We start from the raw sequence: 15953 nt of genomic DNA on the forward strand, positions 1-15953 counted from the left end.
GATCCTATGTAATAACTAAAATTACATATGCAGGAACAACTGATTAATATAAAAGATAAAGTTGTTCTAAAGACAACTCAGGAGAATTTGAGTGGCCTTGGGGCGGCCTTGCCTGACGCCCCCATCTCAGAAATTCTTAAAAATCAGACATACATTCAAGAAAAACTGGAGAACTTGGCATCATACAGACACACAGACACTCCTCCACAAAGAAACTATAGTCAAGCTCTGAAAAACGGCAAGCTTTTTAACACTGATAAAAGACTGAGACACTTAGGAACAAACAGGGAGGTACTTCTCCTATACAGTAAAGACAGCGAGAAAAGTTGCAATAAAGTGCGGCAGATATTATTTGAGATGGTCAAACCATCGCAGTTAGGTATTGGAATTGACAAAGTGAGAAACATTGGAGGTGGAGGAGTTGCTATAGAGATTGGGAACCCTGAAAACGCTCTTAAGCTTGAGCGGCACATAGCTACAGAAGTTCCCCAATTATTGATAAGGAAGCCTCGGAAATTGCTGCCACATGTGGCCATTTTTTCAGTTCCTACTGAGATTACTAGGGAAGAGCTACCATTGTACATTTACAGACAAAATGACCTTATCAGTGAAACATATAAGGAAGAGGAATTCAACGAGGCTTTCAGGGCGAAATTCAGAATGGGAAGGAAAAATAAATATTACAACAATTGGGTTATTCAGGTAACACCTAGTCTAAGAAATCAACTTTTAAAGATAGAAAAACTGTCAATTCAATGGTCAAAATGTAAAACAACAGATTTTTGCCCAGTGCTCCAATGCTTTCGGTGTTGTCGGTATGGCCATTCCACAGCAATGTGCAGCCAAGAGATGCCCACATGTAGCCACTGCTCTGGTCAACATACCTATAACGAATGCACAAATATAGACCAACCTCCGGTATGTTGTAACTGTAGACATGAACACACCATGGCTGGGCATAATGCCAGAGATAGTTCTTGTAGGGTATACACGAGAATCAAAACCAATCTAATAAATAGAACTGACTATGGAATTACAGCCTAAGACTAAATTAGCTTCCTGCAATACAATATAGGTAGAAGCATTGCTTCTACTTCTATCTTAACTTCTATCATCAATCAATTTGATCTCATTCTTTGCCAACAGCCATATTGTGTGTTCCTGGATTTCGTTAACTCTAGCTCACCGTGTATTCATCGTCTTCACATCTAAATACTTAGTAACTACTTTAAAAGAGCTACAAGAGTCCTACAAAAGTGCCAAGAAAGTGCTTCAAGAACGCTTCAAGAGTACTTCAAGAGTGCTTCAAGAGTGTGACAATCATTCACGTCAAATACGCATCGAAAACGATAGTGAGATGCGTGAATGAAATAGAATTGTAGAATTTGACGTCAATATTGAAGAGAAAGGTACGAATAGCTGCAAACATAACTGGACCAAATGGAACTGACGCTAAAGAAAGTCCATATGCAGCAAAGAGACGACGCAATTTTACAAACAATTATTGCAAGTTTACCGTCTCGGCGAAGACGCCTCTAGTTTATAAAATTGTTCGTGCTATGCTTGTTATTGTCTGTGCTCTGTGCTCTGTGCTCTGTGTTTTTTTTTTTTTTTTGTCTACATGTCACTATATTTGTAGTTGATGTTATGCTTTATTCTGGTTAAATAATTTACATATCTGTAACTCATATATTTATTGTAACTCTGTTATATTTCATCCGGTTATGTATTACGGCACCGGTTATGTACCTTTGGTATCTTTTTAATTAAATAACTGAACTGAACTGAACTGACGATCCTATGTTCCCGACACGAGCTCCTCGCTTATCGACCGATTCGCTTAACGACATAGTCGTCGGAACGGAACTCGGTCGTAAAGTGAGGAGTACCTGTAAGAGCATTTATTATATTTGTAATTTTTATATTAATATTTCTTATTTGATAAAATAAAATTTGTATAATTGATTGAATCTGTTATTTTGCCTATATCATGCACATATACACAGTTTTTTCCTAGAACTTTTCTAGTGTGTCCAATTGTAACAATACAAGAAAATCCATCATTTTTAGATATGAGCAGGAGTCATTTTGACAGGTTTTAGAATAACCATGTGTCTTAATAGTGCACAGGAACAACTTTTATATCATACAAATCTTTAGTTAACTGCTTACTAACTGGAAGCATCCACTGTCTGGCCATAGTCCATATCATTGGTATGAATGCACTAGAATTTACTTGGTTTGAGACTAGAATATACTACCAATTCTACATGAACAAATTTTTAATTAACACCTACTTGTTGTACTAGCATGCTTATTCAAGAGCATAAAAGATCATTCCATAGTTTTTACAGGGTTATACACGAGTCTGTCATTTAATACATCATTGTGGTAGTAAGTGACAGACTTGCAGATAACCCAATACTTTTTGGTCACTACTGTGATAAAAAAGTATTGGGAATATTTCATTTAAACTGTGCGTGTGCAAGATGTTGCTGTCGTTTGCCATGACTTTCGTTGACATCTAGCGGCAATCTGTATGTCGGTGTCTGTTTTATTTACAAACAAATGCTTGTTTTGTATGTAAAGAATTTTTGTGCCAGCAATTTTTTAAAATGTCAAGTGTAATCAAGCAAAGTATATGCATTAAATTTTGTTTTCACTATGGAATTACTGCTACAAAAAATGTTGCTAAAAGCCTTTGGTGATGATTGTCTACCAAAAACAAGAGTTTCGGTGGTACGGGATGTTTGAGGAAGGCAAAGAATGTGTCTAAAACAAACCGTGCTCTGGTAGACTATCCATTTCAACTGACGAACGACGTATTGCTCAAGTCAGAGATTGGTGCTCGACGATCACTGTTTAACAATTAGGGACATTACCGAACACGTTTCGGCTTCATTTGGATCTTGTCGGGCAATTTTAAAAGATCATTTTGGCTTGTAGTATGTTGCTTTTCCACTCATCCCGAAATGTTGAATTTTTTCCAAAAACAACGTGTTAGAATGGCCAAGGAAATTCTTTCTTGACGTGAATTGTTATTAAAACACGTCGTTATGGGTGACAAAACACGGATCTATGCTTTGACGCCAAAACAGCTCGACAATCGAGCGAACGGCTCTCGAAAATAGAGACCAAAAAGTCTGCATCAAAGTCGGTCAAAAATGATGGTCTTGTTGACTTTTCTGAGTGTCGTGGTATTGTGCGTGATGAATTCCTTCTGACTGGTCAAACTGTCAACAAAGAATATTATTTGAACATTTTGTGTCATTTGCATGAAGCAATTTGTAGAAAACAATCTATATGTGATGATAAAACCTATGAATTTTGCACCAGATAATGCATCTGCTCACAATGCTCTTGTTGTTCATAAATTTTTGGTCAAAAATTCAACAAATATAGTTGCGCAAGTTCTCTGCACCCGATATAGCACTGACTTTTTTCTTGTTTCCTCGACTAAAATTTCTGCTTTATGGTCACCATTTTGAGTCAATTGATGCGTTAAAACAAAATTTGCTAAGAGTCCTGAAGGAGTTTCATAAAAACAACTTTAAAGCATGTTTTGAGTATTGGAAAAAATGTTGGCATAAATGCATTGCAGTGGGAGGGGATTACTTTGAATTAAACAAACTAAATTTTGATGAATAAATTCAAATCTTGAATTTTATTGAACCATTCCCTATACTTTTTCATCACAGGGGTAGACATGCATAGCTTCTGTATAAACTACATAAAAATCTGTCATAGTTGGCATCTCTGTAATAACAATGAATGGAGGTAATACTTATTATTAACTTATACAATATATAATTATTTAACTGGAGTAAGTTTATAGCAAAAAACTTACTATTGCAAAATTGCATCATCATTTTGACACACCTAGTCAGACTTATCTGTGTACCACAATGTTTTTTTGCTTTCATTATACAAACTTTTCATGATTTACAAGGGTTAAATTTTGCAATTTTATATAATTACTAAATTATAATTATCATTTTAGTTAATATTTGAATTAAAATTATTTCAAAAATTCTCAAAAGTTAAAATTTAATTAGCAGCATAAACTAATTTTTAACAGTGAATATTACATTTTATGAGATATAAATACAACAAAACATTTACATTACATAATACTAAACAATCTCACCTGTGAAATGACAACCATTTGACATTATCTGATAAAACAACACCTGAAGTCATAAGTAATTCAGCAAATTCATAAGGATCAATCCCTTCTTCCTCGTGTTTTTTAAACTGAATCCCAGAGTTAGTTAAAAGTTCGATTGAGTCCTGTGCATACATATCTTTTCTGAAATAAATTTTTTAACATAATAATTATTAAATGCGTGTGATAAATTAGTTTTATTTTTTTATATTTTCTCTTCATAATTATTAATGAATTACATGAATTGGCAAAACTTTGTGGTGAAAATTTGAAATATTTATAAGATTTGTGAGTCAAAATTTTACCAAAACACTACGCTCGGACTTATGTTAATTGCAAAGAGTTTATGTAATATAAATTTCTATTTCTCATCCTTAAATAAAATATTTGTCTTGATTCCATAAAAATTTATGTTTTCAGTTAATAAACAGATTATATATATAGAATACAAGCATATATATAAGATAGTTATGATTTCTACAACCTTATTTTGCATAATTTTCAAATAGTAATTTTAATAATACAATAAATAAATATTTTTGTACATGTAAAAATTAAGATAATGTGTTACATATTCAACCACAGTAAAAAAAAGTTTATAAAATTAAATATAACTCAAGAAATTGAGATAATCAAATCAATCCGTAATGTCACATTCGTGTGAACTTTTTAAATAAAAATAATCTTTTTTCATATTCACTATAAATTTTCATTACAATTTTTAATTATTTATACAGAATAACTGGTTTTAATTTATATAAGGTTTTGTCTACACTTACAGGCATGATCCACAGATGCAACTCACACAGAAAACATTCGAAAAGTGTCCTCCTACGTGTCCTTCTTTTTGATATTTGAAGACTAATCTGTAAATCTCCATATTCGATTGATGCCGAGCCAATCCGTTGCATGTAATGTGACGTGACGTGTTTGTATTTGACACGACGGTTCGTCGAGGCTCGGTGCAGTGCAGCAAAACGCGATTATGAAACGCACGTACTCTGCACGGGAGACCTTGAGAGAGTGCACTGCATGCAAGTAGCTTTGTTTACTTCTTACTGAAACACAACATGGCACATATGCATGCAGTAGAGATTATTATAGTGTATTATTGTTGCAATGAATAAAGTGTTTCTTTTATTTACAATATTTTTTCCTTCAATTTGTGTGTGTCCTCCTTTTCATTGTTAAAAAGTTGGTCACCTTAATGCTGTTCCCATGCATATAGGTTCTGGAGCTCTAAATTTACAACTGTGCCACACAGACAAATGCAATGCTTACACAACATATACAGATAAATATAAGGGAAATCTCCTGAGTGCATAAATGGAAAAATCATGTAACCTCATCACAGATATAGCAGTGCAGGGTCTTATAAGCAAAACAAGCTGGAACATGTAAAAGTGCTGCTATTTTTGCAAACATATGATAATTCCATATTTTTATACAAATAATAGCATGGAGTCTAACATTCAATTAGTGAGATGTCAGAATAATAAACTACATTTCCAAAAATCAATGCTTTCAATCCATAACTCGGCAGTTGCCATTATTCCATCTTAGAGAATCTGACATATTTGGATTGGCTAACAGACTATTTCTATATTTTGAATTTTGATTACCTTATAAGAAACATATGCAATTTTTTTTATAAAGTGATAACTAAATTCAAACTCCAAATGTATAAATTTATTAAAATCATATTGGAAAAAAATTAATGTTTTAAATTTGCAGATATATAACTATTTATATAAACTTATGTCAATAATGCATATTCATCTAAATCTCTTTCAAAATGGCTGTTCCTTACTTTGGAGCAATCATTAGCCAAGCATTAATAATTTTATACATGTAGAACAGTAAACGAAAATACGCAGCCAACTGTTTTACCCTGGGTCAAAAGATAGAAAAAACAAGGATCATCCTCATAAGAAAATGACTCATCAAGAATGATGGCTCTCACAATTAAACAGAAGAGAAAAAAGACATTCTTGATCTAGGGATCGAAGTGAACGGACAGCCAACTTTAAAGAGAAATAGAAAGGATGGAAGAATTTACACATATTTCTGCACTCTTTTTCACTTAAAAAAAAATATGAAAAGCATAACTTAGCAATAAATATCCCATTATTAATTATAATTATTTTCCATACCATATATTCACACTTCAAAAAACTGCTAAATTACTTGGGCACACAACAAAAATATATTGGGTTGCAGTTTGAAAGAAATTGTAGACCTATAAATTCCCACTGTCATCTGTATGTCTGACTGTCTTTCCTTAATCTTGAGAACAGAGTTAGACAGATGAAATCTAAGAACAGATATGAAAACCTTAGGGGCAGGAGGTTCCAATTAACTATACAGTCAAACCTGTTTTTATGCAGTGGATAGGGACCGCATAAAAAAAAATTGCACAAAATTTTACAAGTGGCTATAAAAAATAGTTTTCGCAACACAATTAAAAAAATACAGTAGAGCGTCGATAAGTGGAACGTCGGTAAGTGGAATGGCCAGAAAGTGGAACGATTTTCAGTCGGACTGTGTCGTGCCGAATCGAATGTTTTTGATACTAAATTTACTTCTAAAGTACAATTTTCATGTTTTTTATATTCTTTAATATATTTATTTTGTTTGTACAAAATGCAGAAATAATTTTTAACGATACGATAGCCTCGATAATCATTATAAAAATTTTCGTTAGGCTTAAAATTGACGAAAATTCAACACGAAGCGACACGCAACGGAGAAAAAATTCAACAGGAAGCGATACGCAACAGAGAAAAATTTGAACATCGGACAGGTTAATGTATTTTTTCGTACAAAGTCGGAAACTGGAACAAATCATTAACTGGAAGGACCCCAGTCCCCAATTGGTTCCACTTATCGACGCTCTACTGTATTTTTTTTTATGCGGTCAATAGGGACTGCATAAAAAAAGTCTCACATAGAAAATAACTCAAAACCGTATGAAATAGAATTTATTGACAACAGATGTCAGCACTTGACTGCATCGTCTCGTCTATCGTCTGTTTTACATATTTTTGTCCAGGTGCTGTTTTGTTGACTTAAAAAATAAATTATTTCATTTTTCGCATATTCATGCAATAATATTACTATAATAAGTTTATTTAGCTATAATAAGTCAACGTGAGACATGACAAATCGCACGAGACTAGTCGCCAACTATACCGCACAAATAAAAAATCGCACAAAAAAAGACCGCATAAAAACAGGTTTGAGTGTATATGAAATTCTGGGGCAAACCAAAAGTCATGTTATTTCAATTCAAAAATTTTCCTCCAAAAGGTGTTAGATAGATGACTGGCATGACTATAAAAAAAGTATGATGTATAAGGGTAAGCCAATACTAATTTGAGGTGGAGAGCATAATTTTAAATTAAATAAGTTAAAAATTGCAGCCGACATTGTGACAATGTTATAATAAAAAATTGCTTGTATTTATGTTTCATTAATTTTAGACAAGCTTTTGACTCTATAAATAGGATAAATCTTATTAAGATTCTGAGGTAAAAATTATTCAGCACTACTTATTTATTTGGAAAAATATTACAAATATGCAAATTTAACCATTAACACAACTAAAAATCCAAAAAGTTGTTTAACTTTCCTGGTCACATTTAGTGGTGCTATCTGCTACAATATTTTATTAAAAAGAACTTTTTATATTTTTTATTATAAAATGGCAAAAAGCTTAATTTTCGGGGTAAGGACAAGTTTTATAAAAACTGTAAGTACTAATACACGTAAAGTCGTCATTAAGTCGGATCCCATTTGAGATATAACACGACCCTCTTTATCTTTCCACCCAGTCAATCTTTAACCATCAAAATTTATCATCAATCCCGATACATGATCAGCCCTGCAAAATTTCAGAAAATTTTGACAAAAAGCATAAGAGTTATTAAGCTTCAAAGAGGGTGAAGAAAATCATGCCCTCCTGCACACACACACATGTACATACACACACACACACACACAAACAAACACTTATACATACAGAAAAAAAACCCCAAAATTTCTTGATATTTCAAGGTCCTGAGACCAAAGATGTAAAAATCTTCGGGGGTGTATTTTCTGACTGATCGTCATACTTTTCCTCTGTTATAACAGCTAGGAAATTATTAAAATTAGCAACAACTAAGGAGTTGTCCAAGACTGTTCCTTTTCTCCATATCTCTTCAAATGGTTAATGTAGCACTTAAAAATGCTAAAGGAATCAATTTAAATGGTTATAACATTAATAATATGAAATATGCAGATATTGCCCTCAGAGTAGACAATAAAGAACACTAGGAATTTGAACTCTAAAATTTCACAAGAGTAATTGAAGAAACAAAAATTATCCATGTCCCGACTTGGGGAAAAAAGTCATCTTTATTAATTTCTGAACTCAAAAATGCAGCAAAAACTTTTAATCTGACTAGTAAAACTAAAATAATGATAATTGGAAAAATATCAAGAATATCAATATTTCACTTAATGGAAATAAAAGCAAGCAAGTAAAACCACAAAATTCAATTATTTAAGTACACTAATGACAGAAAATCAGGAGACCTTACAGTTATTAATCACAAATTAGGTACGGCCCGAGCCTTATTTAACACGTTGACTGCCAACTATGAGATGACTCGTATTTTACGTTACTGCCTTGGACGCCCCCTACGAGTTATATTGAAGTTTGTTTCCTTGCCATATTTGTGCAGCTGCAATGTAATTCGTAGTATATCAGTGTAAATATGAATAGATAGCCTCAGGGGCAAGAACATAAAATCAAGTTTGGCTTACATGAACAGAACATTTATTAATAAATTAACAGAAAATACAATCATAAAAAGTTCATTCAAAATCAAAAGCAAAACAATATTTTTATTGTTTGTGATAATTTTTGAAACAATCTTCCATGAAAAGGGCTGGCTTCTCTGGACAGATTGGACAGAAATAACGTGTTTCTTGGCGTTTTTTAAGTTTCATAATTACTTTTGGTGTATTGTTTGGTTGATAAAGTAGCTCTAATACACCTTGATAAGCAAGCCAATGATATCAGAGTTGCCAATTTAGCAGAAAATTTGCTAAAGTAGTTTTTCTGTAGCATTGTCAAGTGGCTTAAAAGTTATGTTCTCTGCCTGGCAGAAATGTTAGCAGGTATTTTTGTAATGGTGGCAAGAGAAGGGGCACTGCAGTAGCTAAAGTTTTAGTGCTTTTGTTTTTTAATTTTTATTGGAAATGCTTTTCTTATACTTCATATTTCTATTTTGAGACGAATTAGTTTGTGGGATTTTGTGAAGTCTATTACATTAATATATATTTGGTAACCACCTAAATTTCTCTGTAGATAATTTACGTGATGTAATATGTGAAATTTGATTTTGAATGAATTCACTGTAGCATAGAGAGATAATTTTATGATATATGTGAGATATGCAGAGGGTTAGGGGTAAAACCTTGCTGACCACTTACGCTGCATGGGTTGGTAAAACACGACCTCGTTGTCGTTTCAAATGGCTAGGAGGGCAAAAGTGAGTGGAGAGGTCGTAAGTAAGTCGGCAGGCATCCTTTCATTGACAAGAGACAGGTTTAACAAATAACAATAAAGGTTTATTAAATAACAAAAGCAAATACACATAGAATAAAGATAACTGAGTACTGCTAAAATGTGGACAAAATATATCTATCGCTAACTGCGATCTAACCAATAAAGTGTCACCTGCCTAACTTCTAGCGGGAAAGAGTTTACAAAGGTTATTACACGTCGATACACCTTAATATGTGGTCCGATGACTATGCGATGACCTCCTGGACTATGGAAGCTGGAATCAGTCTTATGTCTTCTCCCTGTTTCTTCCTCGGACAGGACCGGGACTGGAGACATTGTATTCAGACCTTCCTGGACGATCGGTTTTTTATACGCTCGCTGTTGGCACTGAGCCAACCTATCGTTCAACGTTCGATCACTAATTTGCTGACTCGCAATGACTTGGGTTTTGTTTTCTCTTTTCAATCGGGTCGGATGTGTAATCGACATCCAATCGAACTTGCGGGTCATGAACCCCTTTAAACTCACGAATTTATGCCCTCTAAACCTGCGGGCTCACAGTACTCTCGGTTTTCTTTAAAATTATACGTCCTTTTGGATAGTATAATTTTAACATTTGGATTTACATTCTCTCCAGACCGACAGGGATATCCTATTCTTACGACTAGAATACAAAAGAATTCCCTATGACATTATTAAAATTTGGATTGACAACATTTCGCGTGACGATCTCAACAACTCAACGCGTAACATCTAAATCCGTAATTTTTTTCCGATAGCACGTCTCAGAGTGTCCTTGAAACGTTCATTGACCTACTGTCACAGTTCTTAGCAAAGGAGGTGTCGGTTGTGGGTTGATGGTTGCTATGTCAATCACTCGGATGTCATACGTCAATCACTTGGACGTTGACCTTGTCCTAACGTCAGTGGTAACTCGCTACGGCTGTTTTCTGCTGAATTGCCCAGGGTTGGATACCGGACTTAGTGTTGACTTGCCTTGGTAGCTTCACTTCCACATGACTTTCCAGTCACAGAATAATATAGAACATAGTCACACCATAATAAAGAACTAAGTTACAAAATTGGTTATAATAAACTCTCTCTCAAAAAAAACGGTTAATAATATCTTGAAGCTAAGCCTATGCTAGATCATGCGCTTTCCTAATTTTGTTGCCCAAATTTTGGATTTGCGGCAAGTTTTGAAGGAATGGTGCTTAACTTGCGGCATTGGCGTCACAGGATGGATCAAAAGTGGATATAACTTTGTCGTCATTGCGCGTTCCTTTCAGTTATATTTGCTGTTCGTGCTGGGTTGCCTTCCACAGACTGGTTTCGTCTGCTGAGGAGACCAAAGTAAATCATTAAAAGTCAAAGCACTTGCATAAATTTTACTAAACTTGGTCAGAATTCTCTCTCTGGAGAAGTTTCTGGTTCCAATCTGGTATTGTTGCTCTGTAGATCTTCCGACTCAACTTCTCCGGTCTCGACGTTGATTCGTCTGGTTTTGGATTTTGTTATCTTTCCTCGGTCATGCCTTCTATCCCCTGGAGGAGGTGTTGCATGTATTATTCGGATCCGATTCGGCTCCTTGACTTTCGCTTCCGTAACTTGAGCGGGTATTAACTGTTGCTGGCCGATTCGAGGTGCTGATTGCATAAAGCAGAGTACCCATGTTTCGTCTGGTTGGAGGGGGGGGGTCAAATTTTTTCTACCTCTTGTCTTTTTGGAGTTTTTCCACAAACAGAAGTGAACTACCTTTCCGTTGGGCAAAAGATTTCGTTTGTTGTCCCTGTCGAGCGTCAAATTTTCCTGCTTGAGGAGTCCTTTCCAATTACACCCTCACATGGTAATGCTATTTCGGGTCTTACGATCTTACATGGCATGGGGAACTTGTGTCCCCTTAATTTGAAGGTAGGTACTGCCACCCCGATGATTTGGATTACCTTTCCGTTCAACCCTTTTATCTTCCCTTTTGATCCGAAGTGGATTGGCGCTTTATTCATAAGTCTATTGGCTACTTCCTTAGATAACAGCGTCTCATTTATGTTAGGATTAACGATAAATTTGACTGGTACATTATTGACATACCCTAAAATGAAGGGCTCCCGCTTCGCTTGGGTTTTTGTGGTTCGAATGACGCTTTTCCACTGTACTCATCCGCTGAGGTTTTCGTCTGCTCCGTGAATCCATTGGATACGCTCATTTGATGAGACTTTCGGATGTCTTTCCGCCGACCAGGTGCGATCTTCTTTGCATTGTGGGGTCGAATTTCCCTGCAGATTCTCTACTTTACTTCAAAGAATGTCAATTTCCTCCACTAACTTCTCTAGATAGTCCTCCGAAGGAAAAGTGAACTCGTTCCGTCTATCTTTGGAAGATTTCCATAGTTCTGACTCCCCTCGAGTAGTTCGAATACCCCCACGAGGCTGGGTCATTAGCTTTTCCATTGTTTCTTTGCTTATGGCGGCTTTTAAGGCCTTGTCGAATGTTTCCACTTCTCGGCTCATCACATGCTTCCGGATCTTGATATCTATCCCATTTAGAAATTGCACTTTTAATCGCTCATCCAACTCCTTCACCTGTATGCGCTGGATAATAGCCGTTTCAGTGATATCTACACCTTCTTGCTTTATTTCTATTTCAGCTGCGAGGGCTTGTAATCGAACTGCATAGGTTTGAACGTCCTCGTCTGGACGCTGAAAACAAGCATAAAATTCGCCTGGCTCAGACGAATGGGGAAAGGTTCTTCGTCAAAGCAAGCAATTAGAATTTTCTTAAATTCCTCATACTCTTCCACAGCTTTAATTCGCCGATCCTTTCTAACGAACTCCCTAGCTATTCCTATCAGTCTCAGCTTAGCTACAGCTAGCATTTGTGCTTTTGTCCAAGCAGCTATCTTGGCTATATCCTCCAAGGATTCGAAAAATTCACTTATGCGAAGACCCTCTGACTGTCCCATGAATGCAGGCAGCAAAGGAACCAAATTGCTTAGTCCTCCAAGCGTGGCTGTTGGATTTTCGCCTTCCATTCTTTTGTCTGTACTATCTTTCTTTAGCTTAGCTTATCCTAAAATTATATGTAGGGAACGGAATTCCTAAATTGTCCCAAATCCTGTCTTGGACGGACAAAAACCTGTCAAAAGCCTGGAAGTTGGCTTCACCCTACTCCTGACACCAGTGTGAGATAAGCAGAGTGGTCAGCGAGGTTTTACCCCTGACCCTCTGCTTGTCTCACATATATATAAATTCCTGATATTATCTAAATCATTCATAAAATAACAACTTCACTAATTAATCACTCAATCATCTACACCCAACCTTGTGCAGTAGCAAAAAAAGATTTGTTATACTTTTTACAGTTTAATAAACCATTCTTTTTATTGCTGCACAAGGCTGGTTGTAGATGATTGAGTGATTTATTTAAATTATTGTTATAGCCTCTTATATTGTTGTAATAAAGATTCAAATATCATCCTGAACTTAACTATATTGCAGAAATGCATCCCTTATTCTATTGCTTTGTATTTTTTATATACCTCTGTGAAGAGCTCTCCGTAATTTGAACTGGCCACGTTTTAGTCCCTTCAGATTCAAGGTTTAGAGGTTTTACTGCTTATAAAATTCAATTATACTGAGAAGTCTATTGCACAAATGTATTATTGCAGTTAAACATATCTTCATTATACACATATATCAGTACAAATACATAAAATCAAGAATTATAAAGAAACTTAGCCACACTTGAAAAATTAGCTTACCTCAGCACTGATTTGGAAAGACAGTGGGATACTAAACTAAATTTGAAGGTCAAACTTAAAAAAAATTTTTATATAAAATTTTAAACCATGCATTTTTATTTTCATTATCTTAGTCTGTAAAATACATTATGAAAATTTAATTAACCCTTTTCCAAATACAATTCTTTCTTAAAGGTTACAATTACTAAAAACTTCTACAAAATTAGATATCTTACAATTTTTCACGAATACTCAGGATATATGTTCTTCATAATTGAAGTTTAGACTATTTACAAAAATTGTAACTATATGCAAATGAGTAAGAAAACTTGTATCTACCACTAGAGGGCCAGAAGCAGTTTAAGAATGGATAAGGAGAACATGGTGAGAAGAATTCGTGTTTTTTAATGTAAAAAGTGTCAGATCCTACAGGAAAAGGCTGGCACTTGATCATTTTTAACATTGTGGATTTTTTACCTGGTTTTACCTTTGTTTTTAAGAAGTATTGTCTTCAAAAAACCATGTTAACTGTTACTTCTGTGGTGATGTAAAAGGATTAAGATAGACTCAAAAATATTATAAATTTTTATAAATAGTCTAAACTTCAATTATGAATTAGATATCTTGAAAATACTTTCTATAAGCTGTTACTTGCACAGAGTATGAATTAATGTGTTATATTGTGTTTACTGTTTTTTCCTTACATTAGAGCAGGGCTTCTTAAACTTTTTTTTATTCACGACCCCATTTATGATTGTGATTTTTTTCGCAACCCCCACCCCCCAATAAATAAATAAATATAAAATAAAGATATATAAATATTTTGCAATATACATATGAAATACAATGAAAATATACATATATATTGAAGATATATACAAATTTGCAAAAACGATAATGGTGTACTACCACAGTTCACTCTTGTGTTACAATGGAACAGAGACAACTAACTGAATACACTGAGAAGTAACAACACTACACTAGTTCACACTACAATCAGTGTTGCTGAATCGTTGTCTCGCTGCACCAGAAGTGACACAAAGTACAACTCACAAAACCTACGACACAAAGCATGCCATTTTCGAACTCTCACAAATTATTTTCAATATTTTGCATTAAAATTTCGTGACCCCAAGATTTCGCTAAGCGACCCCAAATGGGGTCGCAACCCATAGTTTAAGAAGCCCTGCATTAGAGGTTCACAACATGTGGCCCATAGACACGTGTGAACTGCTACCTGATTTTGGTAAAAATGAACATAACAACATTTGTACAATGAATGAAATTGCATCCCAGTATGTTAGGGTTTAAATATGACTAAAATATTACATCACAGAAGCTCTTCATGGTGGAAACTGTTGGTGGAAGCCACATGTTTTTCCATATTGTAGAGGGCGACAAACAAAAGCAATTTTGCATGCATAACAACTGCTACACCTCCTTCCATTAGAACCCACATCATTAGCTTAATTTACAGTGGTGCTGTGACAGAGAAGCATAGAATGCAACAGATTGGTAGCATATTGTCTTTAGCAATGAATCCCAATTCTGTCTGGTAATAGATGACACTATTTTTTTGTGTGGACTACTGGTGAGTGCTTCAATCCCACCTTTACTGCCCCACTGATGATGTGCTGGTCTGAAGAGCCATCTCATATGATAATCAGTCACTCCTAGTAAGGATGCAAGAGATATTGATGGAATATTAGTATGTTTGGAAAATCCTGTGCTTTCATTGCCTTTCACACAAGGGCTGCAAACAAGCCATTTTTCTCTAAGGTAATGCTCAGTTAAATACAACAAGGTTACTGGAAATGTCTGTCACATTGCCATACTTCCTTGGCCTGCCTGATCTCTAGATCTGTCACCCATCAAGCATTTGTGAGACTGGAAAAAATGTCAGCTTTTGCCATCTAATGAACCTGAGATATCTGAAACAGAATTTGCACATCTTTTACAGAATTGGATCTGCTGCATGTGTCTTCACACCTGGATACATAATGCAGAATATATCAGGCAGAATTAACCCTTTCCCTGCCGTCTGCCACGCCCCCTTATTTTGTAAAACGGCCAAGGTCAAAATAGGTAAATCAGGCAATATTATTTTAAAAATTCACCAAAAATTAAATTATTATTTGATTCATATGAAAAAAATCACATATATTTATCAATATAGTTAGTTTTAAATACGACATTTTTCAATAAAGTTTGTTTGAAAAATTTATGAGAAAAAAAAAATAATATATGATAATTGACATTCAAACTTGAAAATTTGTTACTTTTTGTCAAAATTAACATTGTCTGGTTACTTTATTCTTATTGTCACTGAGCCAGAATGACGTAGAATATTGTTCTGTACAGTTTGATATTACATTTATGCACGTACGTTTATTCGTTGTGAAATTATCGCACATTATATTAAACATTTGTTTGAAATCTGAACTTTATTCTGCTTTCATCTAACATAATTAACTAATATACTTTATTCATTTCAT

The 15953-nt window shown here is 34.7% G+C and overlaps 1 protein-coding gene across 5 annotated transcripts in view; it reads right to left on the reverse strand.

Moving 5' to 3' along the window:
• The window catches only part of LOC136982006 (CCR4-NOT transcription complex subunit 7-like), a 39730-nt gene that overhangs the window by 5687 nt on the left and 18090 nt on the right, over positions 1-15953 (reverse strand). For all 5 annotated transcript variants that reach the window (XM_067278441.1, XM_067278442.1, XM_067278444.1 and 2 more), the window contains exon 4: positions 4148-4309. In XM_067278441.1, the coding sequence (XP_067134542.1) occupies positions 4148-4309 (162 nt within the window). The remainder of the gene's footprint in view (positions 1-4147; positions 4310-15953) is intronic.

The sequence above is a fragment of the Centruroides vittatus genome, unplaced genomic scaffold (assembly GCF_030686945.1).
Source record: "Centruroides vittatus isolate TY-2023 unplaced genomic scaffold, ASM3068694v2 contig_8, whole genome shotgun sequence".
NCBI classification, from domain to species: Eukaryota; Metazoa; Arthropoda; class Arachnida; order Scorpiones; family Buthidae; genus Centruroides; species Centruroides vittatus.